Source organism: Physella acuta, unplaced genomic scaffold (assembly GCF_028476545.2).
Source record: "Physella acuta isolate Inbredline_101_S28 unplaced genomic scaffold, ASM2847654v3 ptg001000l, whole genome shotgun sequence".
Classification (NCBI taxonomy): domain Eukaryota; kingdom Metazoa; phylum Mollusca; class Gastropoda; family Physidae; genus Physella; species Physella acuta.
The window spans coordinates 94,203-111,929 of record NW_026732517.1 but is presented as its reverse complement, the minus strand read 5'-3'; the positions used below and the strand labels follow the sequence as shown (position 1 = coordinate 111,929).

The 17,727-nt window shown below is 36.8% G+C and overlaps 1 protein-coding gene across 6 annotated transcripts; it reads left to right on the top strand.

Annotated features, from left to right (window-relative positions):
- Positions 1 to 1,148: 1,148 nt before the first annotated feature.
- LOC131954465 (spermidine synthase) lies at positions 1,149 to 16,636 on the top strand. Of its 6 annotated transcripts, none has more exons than XM_059318170.1 (9): positions 1,149 to 1,326; positions 7,721 to 7,896; positions 9,281 to 9,401; positions 9,587 to 9,679; positions 9,857 to 10,010; positions 11,109 to 11,192; positions 11,273 to 11,418; positions 11,981 to 12,103; positions 12,765 to 16,636. In XM_059318170.1, the coding sequence occupies exons 2-9, from the start codon at positions 7,742 to 7,744 to the stop codon at positions 12,789 to 12,791; spliced, it is 903 nt and encodes a 300-aa protein (XP_059174153.1). In that variant the 5' UTR covers positions 1,149 to 1,326; positions 7,721 to 7,741; the 3' UTR covers positions 12,792 to 16,636. The 6 variants fall into 6 exon arrangements, with proteins under 6 accessions (XP_059174153.1, XP_059174157.1, XP_059174155.1 ...); XM_059318174.1 differs by lacking the exon at positions 1,149 to 1,326 and adding an exon at positions 1,357 to 1,375; XM_059318172.1 differs by lacking the exon at positions 1,149 to 1,326 and adding an exon at positions 1,958 to 1,983.
- The last annotated feature ends 1,091 nt before the right edge of the window (positions 16,637 to 17,727 follow it).

The window sequence follows — 17,727 nt, the reverse complement described above, 5'->3', positions numbered from 1 at the left end:
ATTCCCATTTATTTATTCCATACTTTACTTGATAAAATTTTACTAAATAATCGTCCCACCTTCAATCCCCTCCCCTACTAGCTAAACGAAGTACCCGGTTACGCCCCAGTGATCTTAGCATTATAAAATTTCCGTTATCCTTACTGGCATGCTATTCTATGACGTTTTTTGCAACACTAAAAAAATCAATTATTAACGCCAGCAACGAAACAATTAAGACATTCTCTTTTGAAGTCCACTTTAGACTTAGAAGATACTTGAAGTCTTTGAACCGAGGCCCATACATCCACAACCAGTCTAGTCTACTACAGCACATCGTGTGTAGCTGTGTGTGCTCTGTGACTTAAAAATTCATACCGGGTACATTTAGCGGACTGGGGTAAACAATAGATGTGGGGCGGTTAACATTATTTATTATAAAAGACATTTGGAGCGTGGCATTCCTATTCATTGCAAATTATAACAGAACTCAGTAGAAGGTTAAATCGGACGTGTGTATAGCAGCGTATAGGAATGTGCTTATTAGTGCCACGGGTATTTTTTTCCTGATGTCGAGTGTCACGCATCACGATGTTTTCCAAAATATTTCTACCTACACCATAGAGCATGAAATGTCGACATTGTTGAACTTTGGTTCACTAGATCTGGGTTGTAAACAGCGTTTCTTTCCTACAGTGCCCCCTCCCCATGACACGCCCAACCCCACCCCACTAGGACACAGAGTTTCTTCCAGGCATCTCTCCCCCCCCCCTGAAGAAAGTCTCCCCCCCCCCCGAACGAGATGGAATTTATATAGTAAACATACTTTTACTAGTGTGCCCCCCCCCCCGGAAAATGTAGGCCGCCCCCGAAAATATCAAGTTCCCCCCCCCCTCCCCGGAGAAAGAAGTCTGGAAGAAACACTGATCAGTATGTAAAGTACCTGTTTATTTATTTCTTTAACTTCGATTATGAATAATTCAATATTGCAGCTTAATTTTTTTCTACACTTTTTTGGCGCCCCCCCCCCCTTTCTAGGGTCGTCGCCCGGGGCGCCTCTCCCCCAGCTACGCCACTGCCCGTGTGTAGAGTAACCGGATACCGACAGCCCAGCTGTGGAAGTAGATCAGACAAACCCCCCCCCCCCCCACCTTGCGCAGTCCCAACAGCCTGATATGCGATCCCCTCACCAACAAGCCGTTAGGTGATTGACAGCTACCAACGAATCTGTCCGTCGTCATCGCTGCACTAATTGCATTGTTATCATCCCGGTGTACATGTCCTGGTGCAGAGTGCATGTAATACCTCATTTCTACAAGGTTAATACCTCATTTCTACAAGGTTCAGGTAATACCTCATTTCTACAAGGTTAATACCTCATTTCTACAAGGTTCAGGTAATACCTCATTTCTACTAGGTTAATACCTCATTTCTACTAGGTTCAGGTAATACCTCATTTCTACTAGGTTAATACCTCATTTCTACTAGGTTCAGGTAATACCTCATTTCTACTAGGTTAATACCTCATTTCTACTAGGTTCAGGTAATACCTCATTTCTATCAGGTTAATACCTCATTTCTACCAGGTTAATACCTCATTTCTACCAGGTTCAGGTAATACCTCATTTCTACTAGGTTAATACCTCATTTCTACAAGGTTAAGGTAATACCTCATTTCTACAAGGTTCAGGTAATACCTCATTTCTACTAGGTTCAGGTAACACCTCATTTCTACAAGGTTCAGGTAATACCTCATTTCTACAAGGTTCAGGTAACACCTCATTTCTACTAGGTTAATACCTCATTTCTACAATGTTCAAGTAATACCTCATTTCTACTAGGTTCAGGTAACACCTCATTTCTACAAGGTTCAGGTAACACCTCATTTCTACAAGGTTAATACCTCATTTATAATAGGTTCATGTAATACCTCATTTCTACTAGGTTCAGGTAATACCTCATTTCTACTAGGTTCAGGTAATACCTCATTTCTACAAGGTTCAGGTAATATCTCATTTCTACAAGGTTCAGGTAACACCTCATTTCTACAAGGTTCAGGTAATATCTCATTTCTACTAAGTTAATACCTCATTTCTACTAGGTTAAGGTAATATCTCATTTCTACAAGGTTCATGTAATACCTCTTTTCTACAAGTTTAATTGAATACGTGTAAATAAACTGTGCATTAACCCTTATTTAAATTAGCCCGTATGCGTTTTGACCGCTAGTAGATAATTGAGCGCGTAAATTATGGCGATAAGACAATCTATATCCCTTATGTATTAATATTTTACTAATAGAGAAAACTACTTTATCGCCCAAACCCACATAAAGGGCAAACTAAAAAAAACGCACTCATCCGAATCCTTGATGAATACTCGACCATAAAAGGCTCGTTGCGCAGCGAATGTAAAGTATGGCTTGGTAAAAACTTTGGCTAGGTAAAATGTTTTGCTAACAATATGAGGTATGGCTAGGTTAAAAAACAGTTTGGCTAGATAATAATTGTTGCTAGGTAAAGTTTGGCTGAGGCGATAAAGTAGTGATCAGGGACAGCAAATAACTTGTTTTGTGCCCCGTTCCATCTACGTAGGTATGTATATGTTACGGTCAAAGCCCGAAGTGCGGCCAATGCTAGGATTGGCCGGCCAATCCGCGCATTGGCCGGCTCTCTTGGCCAAAGCCCGAAGAACTTAGCACTAAGATCGTATTTCGTACATTGGCCGGCCAATGCGCGCACTGGCCAGGACGTACTGGCCAAAGTCCGAAGCGCTTAAACTTGACAGCGTATTTTGTACATTGGCCGGCCAATGCGCGCACTGGCCGGTGTGTCCTGGCCAATGTTCTATCTAGACTAAGTTGTGATCGCATTTTCATTATTCTGGGTGCGTTTTCACTGAGAGTAACGTATTGTTTAGCTCTTGTTTATATAGCATTCTATATGCAAGGCGACAAGGATCAAAAGGGCCGTCAGACCATGAGACAGACATAGTAGATGGCTGTCAAAAGAAAAAAATGTAAATCCATGTTAGTTTCCATATATGGGCTCTCGATAAAATAGTTACTGAGGAACAGAGGCGTAGCGACCCTTCCCGGGGACATACTTTCAATTTGGCGCCCCCCTCGGGAGCAAATTTTCGATTTGCACCCCCCCCCCTCGAACTTTTCATTTGCACCCCCCCCCCCTCGAACTTTCGATTTGCACCCCCCTCAAACTTTCAATTTGGCGCCCCCCCTAAGGTCGGCGCCCGGGGACATATGTCCCCCCACGCCCCCCCCCCCCCTCGCTACGCCTCTGCTGAGGAAGATCTTGAGAACATTGAACAAGAAATGGAGGTTGCCATAAATGCAACGACATCCTCAGCTAACACATCTACTGCCGTGGCGGAACGTCCAGACCAGTTGCGTGACAATTATGTGGCCAACAGATTCTGTATAGTTTGTGAAAAACATTGTAGTGCAGCTCATTCTTTTGGATCCTGTGGCTACGATGTCCATGCTATTTGTGGAACACCCAATGAAGCAGACGAAGGGTCCGGAGGGAACATTACCTGCAGATTGTGTCACAACAAACAAGACATCATGGAACACAGGTCAGCAGCTCATACTGGCTTGCAAACTCAAGGTGCTAAGATGCTTAAAACATCAAATACAAAATTTAAAGATGGTGAAGTGGGTGACAATGTACGCATCCGTTTTCCAGATGTTGACAGAGGTCACGGTGATCCCCGAAGCGTGATTGCAGTTGTCATGGGCCTATATATGATGTAAAGCAAAGTAAAATACAAGTTTAAAAAATTAATAACCCAATTTAGATAAAATGGTTAATGATGATAGATGAAGTAGAGTTCATCATTTTTCTGACTTAAGCGTTAGGAGAGACTCGTTAGCAACATGCACAGCTGTCTTTATTTTCATGTAGTCACGTAAGGTTTCCGTTAGGACATGATCACGTTGGCTTCCTGTTAGGACTGGATCACGTGACCTTCACGTTATGACTGGATCACGTCAGCTTCCCATCAGGACGATGTAAGCTGTCAATCAGGACTAGATCACGTAAACCGTCCACTAGGACTGTATCACGTGAGCTGCCCATACGGGTTGTGCATACCCAACCTCACACTTTCATGTGAATCGTCCCACCGTGTCCGACCAATAGCTGTAGCTGCTTCTAGTAATTCAAAAATGTTATCAAATCGTGACAGTCATTATATTTATAACACTAGTTTCTCTTCTATTTTTTAAGATTTAAAATAATTAGCCTTTTAATTAAAAATGTCATTCGCCTGCAGTTAGCCCCACCCTCCGCCCCTTGTGTGTCCCACTCCCACCTCTCCACCCTCTCCACACGGATGTAATTGTTCATGTATGGCACTAAAAGACATGCATTTACAATTCTATTTTCATTTGCTGCATATCTTCAAAAATCGCACTGTAGGAAAACCATTTGTTATTCAACATAATTAAGGTCACTAAAGAGACATGAAACATTAATCAAAAACAAACAATGAAACGAACATGGCATGATTGGCTTGCCTTCTTGGTATCAGGGCCAATTTTGTCCGGGTTTATAGCTATCATTTTTCTCACCTATAGGTCTTCTCACCTATAGGTCTTCTCACCTATATGTTAATTCACGTATAGGTCAACTTATATATATATCAGTGGCGTAGCGAGGTCGGGTGTCACCCGGTGCGGCACTTAATGGTGTCACCCCCCAGAGGCGTAGCGACCCTTCCCGGGGACAAACTTTCAAATTTTCGATTTGCACACCCCACTCAAACTTTTGATTTGCCCCCCCCCCCCAGTAGCGTAGCGAGGGGGGGGGGGCGGGGGGGGGGTACATATGTCCCCGGGCGCCGACCTTAGGGGGGCGCCAAAATGGGTTGGAAAAATTAAATTGAAAGGTTGAGGGGGTGCAAATCGAAATATTGAGGTGGGGGGGGGGGGGGTGTGCAAATCGAAAGTTTGAGGGGGGGGGGGGTGCAAATCGAAAGTTTGAGGGTGGGTGCAAATCGAAATCTTGAGGGGGGGGGGGGGTTGCAAAATCGAAAAGTTTGTCCCCGATCGCCGGGAAGGGTCGCTACGCCTCTGCCCCCCCCCTTCCTCAAACTTTCCATTCCCCCCCCCCCCCCCCCCCCCCCCCCCCAGGTTTGACTAGATCTAGTCTAGATCTCGCTTTTGTTTGAATTTTATGCGTCTGCCTTTCAAACCAAAATCCAGCGAAGCGTTTTTGAGAGTTAAAGTTTAGAAAACCGGTTTTAAAAGATTCGCAATGTGTAAAGGCTAATATAACAGGCACAACCGAGTTGACACACTGACCCTAAGGTTTGCTAGTTTATCAAAGGGACACCACTCTAAAATTAAGACATCTCGTCAGAAAAGGCAGGAGGGAAGAGAAACTTCGTTTGAAGTAAATATTTTTATTTCCTCCATAAGATATCTATTCTACGCCTATATTTATAAAATCTAATAATGGATGCATGCATAGTCTGTATGTAAGGACCATGCAGTTCATTGTCTCGGTTGTGGGTTGTTCCAAAAGAGTGAATCGACGCATTAGACGTTAGAACTAATCTACTAGCTAGATCTACTCGACAAGTGAGACTCACTCTTCCAAACTTCTTAAGTTCTTAGTGACTTTTAAGTTTTTAAAGTCTTAGCCAGGCCTTAGGGTTAGGCAAATTGAGCTAGCTATAGACAAGTGTAGTAGAGATCTAGGGCCACTCTATTTGTGCTTTCCTTGAGGGTTCCACTTTATGACCTGTCTGCCTGGTGATATTGGTTGGTAGTCTGCAACAAGTTGCCCTTTTGGGCAAGCAGCTCCTGAGTAATCGTCTGAGGCAGCCTGTAGGTAGTGTTGAGGTTTTGAATTTGATATTTGATATAGATCTATATATATAGAATCTATATATTATTTGTACTGTATACTATAACATATTCTTGTTCTGGGGATAGCCTTTTCTCTGGTTAAGACATCCACGTAGTGTCGTAGAGTAGTTTTGTAACGAACTGAAGCATTCAGCTTTGAATATCATAATAGGGCTGCTTTTGGTGGAGTAACATAGCGTAATATTCCGTCAAGCTGGGGAACTTGGACATTGGGTCTTTCTTTATGTCAGCCAACACAGGTATATTTAAGTAGCGGTCTTGATGTATGATTCTGTTACGGTGGAAGAAGGGGTGGTGGCGATTGCGTGTCGGCACTGTTTGCTGTCTCACCACATCCAGGTAAAGCGAGGGGTGGATCTGAAAGTGGTATTTTGAGACTATGAACAATGAGTTTACGTGGCTATCTTGGTGCCAGTGAGACACGTATTCAGGCAAAGGTACCTTCCATTTAAAAAAAAACCTCAATCCCAATGTGCTGAACATTTGTCGGGCAGCACATACAAACATGACAAAAAAACAAATCTTTAAAACATAAGCAAACCAAATAACATAAATCTACCGTTTAGGGACAGCTTTACATAAAGAAAATCACTGCATTTATTTCTGTTATCAACTTGTCCATTTTGGTTTGCTTATCACCTACTATTCTGTCTACTTCAACTTGTTTGTTGTCTTGTTTGTATACTGGGCTGCTTGTTTATTTGTTGTTTGTGTTTCATAATTTCTACATTAAATTGCTTCACTCCTCTAATGTTGCCTAGTATGAGATCGTGCAGCCACTGCTTCTACTGTTTTACATGCTGAGGGTGTGGCTATGGTGACTATAGCTGTTGGCCAAACACACAAACTGCCTCTTGAACTGTGGACAAGTTGTGTTCTGCCTGTGTATTGGTGATGTTGTATGAATGTGTTCCCTGCCACTGTAGAGCATTGTGTATCCCTAATTGCTGTGGTGTATCTGTTATTGATTTTTGAAGTAAATGTGTCTGCTCTTTTGCTGGCTTCTGTAAACAATGATATAAATGCTGTTCTATTATTCAGTCTTGATTGTTGTCAGTTTCATAATGCATCTTGTTGGCATCTCTTAAAACCTTTCCATACTATCCATATAGTATTTCTAGGCCTACAGCAGAATACACACCACATAATTTTTTATTCGTGTGTATGGGAAATAGAGACTACATATCTAAAAAAATTTGTACTAATCAAGGGTCAATGTTTTAACTATTGAAACTTTAATTTGAAAACCAACAATTTTCTTTTGACCCTTCCAGCTTCTATAGTCATGAGCTACTAGATGAGTGATAGCACTGCATTCACCATTGGTACAGGTTTCAGTTTTTTATGCAACTGGTTATTTGGTATTGATTTTTTTCTACATGACTAAAGCATTAAATATTCAAACAGGAATAATGATCTAACATTTGCATCTTTTATGTTTCTGTTTGAAACCACTTCAGAATTGACATAATGTTTATTGATTTATGTTTTTCACAAGTCTATCCAATGTATTAACATAATGTTCATTCAGTTGTATACACTAGTTGGGTATTAATGTACATAATGTTCATTAGTCCTTATAAAACTTATTTATTGATTACATCCTATTTGATGATTTATGCATAAATACTGTATAAATTTATTCTAGGTTAATATATCATAATGATCACAGAAGGCAGTACTCTGTATTTTTATAGTCTTGTTTCTACAATTATAAACACTACTCTATAGGTCTATGACAATTCTGAATGTTAATAGCATCTTGTTTGTTAAATTAGATAAGCAACTCTATAGGTTTGTAACACGTTTTATTAAATTATATCCACTATCTATTTGTTTCCACTCTAGATCAGCTATTAAACAAGATCCATGGAGAATGACATATTTTACAACCAATCCGTTATTGAGGATGGTTGGTTCAGGGAGGTGAACCTGCAGTGGGCAGGTTACAGCTTAAACCTGCAGGTGGAGGAGGTTTTGTATGAGGGCAAATCTAAGTACCAGGATATCCTTGCATTCAAAAGGTTAGTTGTTCTAGGATATCCTTGCATTCAAAAGGTCAGTTGTTCCAAGATATCCTTGCATTCAAAAGGTTAGTTGTTCTAAGAAATCCTTGCATTCAAAAGGTTAGTTGTTCCAAGATATCCTTGCATTCAAAAGGTCAGTTGTTCCAAGATATCCTTGCATTCAAAAGGTTAGTTGTTCTAAGATATCCTTGCATTCAAAAGGTTAGTTGTTCTAAGAAATCCTTGCATTCAAAAGGTTAGTTGTTCTAAGATATCCTTGCATTCAAAAGGTTAGTTGTTCTAAGATATCCTTGCATTCAAAAGGTTAGTTGTTCTAAGATATCCTTGCATTCAAAAGGTTAGTTGTTCTAGGATATCCTTGCATTCAAAAGGTTAGTTTTTGCGAGATACCCCTGCAGTCAAAAGTTTAGTTGCTTAAAGTTATTCTTGCATTTAAATGGTCTGTTGAAAAATATTGCATTAAAAAGGCTAGTTTTTGAAATGTTTGAAATTATAGTTTAAACTCGCAAGTGGAGAAAATCAGTATAAAAAAAAAAGCTAATATTGACAAGGCTTATGGTTGAAATCAATGCGACTTAGTTAAAAATGATGAGAACAAATGTGTGTCATGTGTGGAGCTGCCACACAATCAGTCTACACATTTTCTTTGTTGGCCAAACACAGATTTTTTGTTTGTTTAAAATATTGATCCTTTTATTAATTGTGGGCTAGATCTAGTATCTAGGGCATGTAGGAATGAGTTAAATAAGCTCTGCTTTAAAGTGCACATCAGCTGATTTAAGCCATTTTTTTATATAACTAGGGCCATGAAGACATTGAATAACAACAAAATGTGTTGATTGATGACACTGACAAGTTGAGTGATGTGACAACTGGATTGACATAACTTGCTGGCTGACATTAGACTGACATGACTTGTTGACTGACATGACTTGTTGACTGACATGACTTGTTGACTGAAATGACTTGTTGACTGACATGACTTGTTGACTGACATGACTTGTTGACTGAAATGACTTGTTGGCTGACATTAGACTGACATGACTTGTTGACTGACATGACTTGTTGACTGACATGACTTGTTGACTGAAATGACTTGTTGGCTGACATTAGACTGACATGACTTGTTGACTGAAATGACTTGTTGACTGACATGACTTGTTGACTGACATGACTTGTTGACTGAAATGACTTGTTGGCTGACATTAGAATGACATGACTTGTTGACTGTCATGACTTGCACACTGACATGACTTGCTGATTGTCATGACTGAATAATGCTGCTGCCTATGACTGAGACACTGCACATTTTTAAAGAAACTACAGACACAAGCAAGCCAGTCATAAGCTTCAACTGATGTGCTATTTGTTTTCTCTGCAGTAAGTCATTTGGCAATGTTCTTGTGTTAAATGGGATCATCCAGTGCACAGAGAAGGATGAGTTCACCTACCAGGAGATGATAACACATATACCCATGACCCTTCATCCGAATCCACAAAAGGTAGTTCACTGCAACATATATCCTTGACCTTATATCCAAATCCACTTAAGGTTGTTAACCTGTATCCACATCCACAAACTCACCCACTTAAAGTATTTGATTTCTTTGGATTTCTATTCATTGTTTTGGTGCTCCACTAACCTGATCCGCTGTGTTCCACTAACCTGACCCACTGTTTGTCCCAGGTCTTGGTGATTGGTGGAGGGGATGGTGGAGTAGTTAGGGAAGTTCTGAAATATGAATCTGTCAATCAAGTTGTACTATGTGAAATTGATCAGGTAAGGTTTTTTAATCGTAGAGAATAAAAAATATTTTTAAACTAAAAAAAAAATTATTTTAGTGTTTATGTTTTTAAATACAAATTTATAATCATACGTTAGGCACTTACTGCTCAATGCTGTTTTATTCAATGACAAAGTGCAACACAAAAACTTTGGACCCCCTTTCTTCTACAGCTGGTGATAGATGTGTGTAGGAAACATCTGCCAACCATGTCCTGTTGTCTGGACAACCCTCGGGTTCGTATTGAGGTGGGGGATGGGGTGGACTACGTCAGCAACCACCCTGGAGAGTTTGATGTCATCATCACAGATGCTCCTGACCCTGAGGGTTAGCTACCTTGTTTACTACTCTTGTTTGATGGGGTCTGATAATGATGGGACAGTACTGCATGATATTAAAGGTCTAGTTTGATGGAGTCTAATAATGACAGGACAGTACTGCATGATATCAAAGGTCTAGTTTGATGGGGTCTTATAATGACAGGACAGTGCTGCATATCAAAGGTCTAGTTTGATGGGGTCTTATAATGACAGGACAGTACATGATATCAAAGGTCTAGTTTGATGAGGTCTTATAATGACAGGACAGTACTGCATATCAAAGGTCTAGTTTGATGAGGTCTTATAATGACAGGACAGTACATGATATCAAAGGTCTAGTTTGATGAGGTCTTATAATGACAGGACAGTACTGCATATCAAAGGTCTAGTTTGATGAGGTCTTATAATGACAGGACAGTACATGATATCAAAGGTCTAGTTTGATGAGGTCTTATAATGACAGGACAGTACTGCATATCAAAGGTCTAGTTTGATGAGGTCTTATAATGACAGGACAGTACTGCCACGTTAACAGAACTGTATAAAAGTAGGCTTGATACCACCCTTATTTCCTTTGTTTTTATGCTTAGTTGGCCATTGGTATAGTGTTGGGCTATGTGATGGGGGGTTTATATATATATATATAAATTTATAACTTTAACTTCTCTATATATTCTGATCTGGTCTACTATTCATACAGCTATTATACTCGTGAGGAGGATGGGAATCACTCTTATGTTCCTGAGGCACTAACTAACAATGCCAATAACTTCGTTTATGAACAAACATTAACTTTATTAACACACTTTTAGATCATTTGCACAACATCAAAGAATACGTCCGTCTTCTAGTTTATCTAACCCCCAACTATCTTCACTGGTGCCGTCTGCGTCATCGGTACATTGTTGCGCCATGCACACGTCACATTTGCGCCACACATATTTTATTAAACATGCGCACAATACTCTCGCACCAAATCATCTACCATCAAGTTTGCACCATCCTTCGTGACCTCTACCAGTCCAGTCCAATTCTATATATCTACGCTATGACAGGCTACTTGATGATATGTTTCTATAGTGCCAGACATGCATTTTATCTTTAGGTGCTGCTGAGGCTCTATTCCAGACCAACTACTACATGGGTTTGAAGGGGGCTCTCAAAGCTGATGGTATTGCCTGTTGTCAGGGTATGTTGTCAAGTTAGACAGGTTTTAGTGTAAAATGTGGTGTGTGCCAGCATTAGACAGACAGGTTTTACTTTTCCCAGGGCTAACACCATTTATAGACCTGCCTAACGTGAAAAAGATGTTCCAACAGTGTAGAGATGTGTTTCCTCAGGTTGGTTATGCTACAGGCAGCACACCCACTTATGCCAGTGGTATTATGGGATATCTTGTAGCAAGCTCAACTCCAGTAAGTAGTTACAGTCCATTTTTATTACTCAGATGCACCATGACTCTGCCTCAGGTAGTCTTAGATTTGTTACTTCTTAAAGAAATTAAAAATAGTGGAACAAATATTTGTCAATTGAACCTTGAAATGCTGATGCATTCCTCTCTTGTTAATTTTTAAAAAATCTCTAGGCAAAACCCTTTATTTGGCAGATGAAATACTAATGTTTTTTTTTTTAAAGAGTAAGTATATCTCTTTAGACCTAGCGATCCATTAGGCAAGTGAAGTAGAGCTCATATGTTCTTGACGTCAGCATATGAAGGGTGGCTTAGAGGCATCATTGCTGGGTAGGCTTTGTGGCATCATTGCTATGTGGGCATTGGGACATCATTGCTGGGTAGGCTTTGGGGCATCATTGCTGGGTGGGCATTGGGGCATCATTGCTGGGTGGGTTTAGAATACCCTAGCCAGTGTGATACACAGACACCCAGAGATATTATTGCTTCATGTGAAAAACCATTAATACAGCTATGACACTTATTACATTGTTCAGTTTATTGACATTCTTTAAATCTGGTTACAGAACATTGACTTTACAAAGCCAGTCAGGCGACTATCTGAAGAAGATTTAAAAAGAATGGACTTGAAGTATTACAACTCAGATATTCACACTGCCTCTTTTGTCCTGCCTAATTACATTAGAGAGGTGAGTACACTTAGTTCTGTATAATCTTATTAACATGACAATGGCTGATGATTTCACAATGACATTCCCTTAATTTGCCTAGGAAACACAGGGCTTTATAAAATTTGTATCCACATATACACTTTTCACTTCATACAAACTACCAATTTCATTGGTCTTTTTCCATCAGTCATTTATGGCTTCCTTTTTTATTTTCCAATGTGTTTCATTCTGTTGCCTATTTAGTGTTTATGTGTAGTATTTTTAAGGCGTGCCCTATCCACTACTCCCTTCCCCCAAGATGCCTCTTCCTGTCTAATACAGTTATCTGAGATTCTGTTTGGCCAAAGTATTTAAAAAGTATCATGCTTCTATTGTTTACCATCTATTTAAATGTATCAAAATGCAACATACAAAGCATGTTGAGGATGATGGTTGAACTTAAAGAAAAAAAATTAGTTAGAGGCAAGTATGCTGTTACAAAAGTACAGTAGTTTAGTATGAGAGACATTTAATAACAAATACCATTTTAAAAAAATAATTATTTCCTTGGCTGCCTATTTGCTTTGATAATAACTAACTTGGAAATTGGAAATTTTAAATCAAGCTTTTGTAAACAATAATTAATTTTAAAATCTCCATGCAACCCTCACATTTACAATCTTGTGAATGATTGTTTTAGGTTGTTAAAGACATGATTGACACATAGTGATGATGTGTACTGGCAACAACCTGTTTCATCATGAGCTGAATAAAAGCCAAGTGTGTTTTCAACAGTTATGGTGGCAATTGATATTACACATGTATTTTCAACAATAATGGTGGCTATGTTTTTTTACCTAGTAATTTTTATATAATTTTGATATGCGTTCAGCAATGATTGTTGATTGTGTTTTATACTTGATGATTGATGTTAGCTAACTTATAAATATTATTTGAACTCTTGACATGACCAAACAAGATCAATCATTATGTTTTTGTTAAACAGTTTTAAAAAAATTCAAAACCAAATTAATTTTTCTTTTTGTAAACTTTTCTAAGCTCAAGTTATATTGAAATCATATTTAATATATTAAAAGAAAGCCTGTGTTACTAAATGATGATCACTAAACATTTATTTTTTTGAGTTGTAATTTTTTTTTCAGCATGCTCAGATTTTTTTCAGACTTAACAATTTTGTTCTTGTTTATTCTGTTTTTGTGTGCATAAAAAAAATAATGTACCAATTAATCCTTAATGTACGAATTGAGTAAAATCTAACATGGTCTCTCGCTACTTTCTTTCGTTCAGTTTAAATATATTTTTCTTATTTCCTATGTTCTTGTTAAAATAATGTGATATATCTTTGTTATTCAATGGTTTATTATTTGCTTTTTCTAAGGTTTTCATTAAAAGATTTAAAACTTTTTTTTAATTTCAATAATTGAAATTATGAATGTTAACTACCTATAACACTTTTATATTGGGATCACATTTTTAACAAAACCTTTTACATTATTGTTTATACTTTTTATCTCTGGACTTTTACTATTACAATTTCTGCACACTTTCAAGAGAATTTTAATTTTTTTCATTATTCATCTCTAATTAACCAGTTTTTTTATACTGCTATTCTCATGTTTTCATCTGCTTTTCATTTATATAGCATATCCGCTGTGTTTTAGCTATTGAAGAAAACAATACTTTGACCTTTTCCGTCCCAAAATTTAAAATGTCTGGGAAAGCTACGAGGAGAAAATTATAAATGTGATCAATTGTTCTGTTTAAAGCTTGATAACTTACTTTCTAATAGTATATAGTGAGTAATTTACTAAAATTATAATTAGCTTAATTATAAAGCACATAATTGTTTATTAATTTATACAAACTAAATTTATGTTTTCCTACATAAATTCTATTAACCCGTCCTGGAAAACCTTGTTTGTATTAACTTCATGAATCAACGAATCATTAACATGTCATTATTACAGATTTGTAGGATTTTTTACATTTAACTATCTCATTAGATAACATTCAACAAGCGTAACCCAAATATGTGGTAGAAAATTATAAAAAAGTTGTATTGGTAATTTACTAATAGAACTTCTTATTAATTTTCTACCCAATATTTCGGTTACACTTGTAAATGCTATCTGATCAGATAATTGAATGTAGACTATAGATGAAGATTGACCTTAGGTCAGTATGTCAGTAGGCTACCCAAGCAACATAGTCGATCAGCATGTTGAGCACCACTTTCAGGGCATTAAAAAAGCCAATCAAAGTGCAATTTATATGACAATTCCTTCAAGTTGAGCAACAAATTACAATAAATACTCCACTGTGTATAGAATGTTTTTGTAAGTAAGCAGTATTGCTTTATTGTGTCCATTACTATCTGACTCACGTCTCATAATCAAATTTTTTAAATAAAATTAACTTTTCCATTATACAATTTATTTTGTTTAGCATTGTATATAATGTGTTTATGATATAAATTATTTTTATTCATTCCTAAACAGCTTCAATATATTTTATGTTTAAATTAATAGGGCTTTTTGGCAAAGGGTAAGATTTTTGTTATGGTTGTGATTTCTCTACATTGTTTTATAAAATAATTGGTGATAATATGAATGTTATTTTTGTTTATCTGCCAGATCAAAATTAAAAAATCAATTGTTAACATAAAATCAATTGTTAACATTTACCGTATGTTGTGAGTGTAATCCACTCTTTTTTATTTTTGCGATCAATTCATCTATGAAATTTTACTCAGATTTCCCACGCGTGGATGCCATCAAATGCTGACCCTAAATGTAATTCTAATAATGCATTGTTAAATGTCTCTCCCTTTGCTTATTATTACGCAAGTCAGCCAAACCCTCTTTCTCAGTGGATTAGGGTTATAGTATTTCAATAATACCACAATAAACACAATAAGTAATGCTTTTTATACAGTTTTTTTAGTTACATATATCTTCTCCATTTATAATCTATAAAGATGTAGATAGGTGGATTACACCCAAAATGTAGGCTACTCCGACAGATGTAAATCTTAAGGAATGGAGTTGTTAAAAATGTTAATATTTTCATAGATTAAATATCTCTTTGGATTTGTATTTTACTAAATTTTGCCATCAGAAACTTGAAATCCTTCGCTTGCTCATAAAATGTTTAGATTTTAAAAATGCACAAGTTGTCTTTTTGCTGGAAAATTTAATCTTTCAGAAATAGCTGTGACACTCAAGTGACCAATGGTATGGTTTATGACAGTATTGGCAAAATGATTTTTTTATGCAGTTCAAAAAAATATATTGTCTCTTAATCAAAATGTTTGTTATTGTAAACCTTAGAGCATATTCCACACCTGTTATGAACACTTGTGAATGAATTCTGTGATTTTGAAAATGTGACATTCTCATTCAGATACAAAAGGCTTTTTGTGTTGATAGTTCTTCTATGTGATAGCACATTTTCCAAATGTTGGTCATGATTGACTCTCTCACTATAGTAGTATTTTTAAAACATTTCTGGATCCTTTTTTTTTTTTGGGTCTTGATTTTGATTTTCGGTATCGTGTGTTTGTGTTTTTTTAAAGTACAGCATTTTAATAATAATTGACTAAAAATCTAAAACCCTTTTAATTAAGTATTAGTTAACTAATCAGGAGGAAAATACTGAAAAGTATTTTAATGGAATAGTATTCAAGAAAATTACTGGCAAAATGTGTTGTTTTTTTTTGCTTTGAAAATATGTGTTCTGATAATCATAGATATTGGAAAGCTATATAGAAATTTTATATTTTGATATATCAAATTTAGTTTCTTTTACTGTTTATTTTGAGTATGGACAAATATTACTGTTTGATACAATTGTATTGATGTATATATTTGTAAATCAGTGGTTCAAAATTCTTGCCCCGTTGCTTCAAATGTCAATCTATTTTAACAGTCTTTTGATTTAAATTCTTTATCAGAGACAAACATGTTTTAAACTTAAAACTCAGAAAAAATTATTGATCATATCATACTAATTTTTGTATCATTGTGTTTGGTGTACAAATGTTTGACACATATCATTTATTGTCTTGTGTTTAATCATTTGGATCATTTTTTATGTTACAAGTTGAGAATGTTCACCCCTTCATGCAAAACTTACAGTTAATGATCATTGTGTGTACACAACAGTGATTCACAAAAACTTTTTGCTATAAATACAAATTTAATTTGCTCAATATCTAATCAATGTTCAGACCTATCACTTTTAACACCTGTACCTCACAATGTGGAAAACACTTGTGTATTTAATTAAACCATTTTTTTTTTAAATTTTATTTTGCTTCTGAGGTTGAAAAAAAAAAATGGATTTTCTGTTTTGTTGAAGCTATACAGGAAAATGTACACAACACAAAATTGATGTGATTGACTGAGATGCCCAGTCACAAATGTTACATTCGCTTTTAGAATATTCAAAATTTATTTCGGTTTTTTCTTGATGCACTTGCCTGCCAAGTTATTCAGTTGTTTTACATAAGACTATGTATGTTACAGATAATTAAACACTTCTTGATGCATTCTTACATTGTTATTGATATCCCTATTTGGTTATTTAGACCGATGTGGTCTAGTATATACTGGACACATATATCTGGAAGATATTTAGCCAGGGTCCTTAGGCTTGTTGAGATGAGTTGCAATCAGTTTTAAATGTCACAAAGCCTAATTATGGTCTGAGGTATTAAAAACTTAACTCAAGACTAAAAGAATTAATATTTTTTATTATCCAGTGAAACAAAGAATACAAAGACTTTCAGGCTAGCCCACATATGATGTTCATTTTGTGCAGTAAATAAGTTCATGGAAAAAAATAAATAAAGATGATTAAACAAACTTTTAAAGTATTAAGCTTAAATTAACATAACTTAAAAAAGAACAGAACATAAAGAAACAGACATCAGCCAATAGCAGAGGCAAAATTTTAATCATCCAAAATGTAGCATTATGGATTTAGCAGATTTAGAAGACAAATGAAAACAATTTGTATTATTTTTGGTATTGGTTAGTATATTGTCAGGTACTCGCTAAAATCTGATTATTTTTAACCCCTATGAACTACACAAAAAACTAGATGAATCGATAGTTATAAAATGTAATGAGTAAATGCAAGTAAATTGTAAGACAGATGATGAACTCACTGAACAGGACAAAATTCAAGCAGAGAAACATTGAGATGCAGCACCAAATGACAAACATGAGTTATTTCCTAAGTAAGAATAAAAAACTGCTTTACACAATATCAATAGCTGAAGATTATTTCTTCCATCCCACAACTGCCTCATTCCTTATAGTCTTGCCTTGATGACAAACATTAAATCTTAAAAGGTGCCAGAGAATTAAATGACTAGTCACCCACTGCCTAAGCTAGCGACATTTGCAGATTTCATAAATGATTATCCCCACAGCCAGGCAGATCCAGAAAAGCATGTCCATCAAACTGAGAGCAAAGGTCATGAGGTCATTGGGCTCCACTTGGTGGCTGCTCCTGAAATGGATGCGGCCCACGCTCTCCTCAGACATGACATCGTGTCCACTGTGAGATGGCCCAGGCTGTGACATGTCCTGGCTAAAGGATACCTCAGTGAGCTCTGTGCTGTTTCCAGTGAAGCC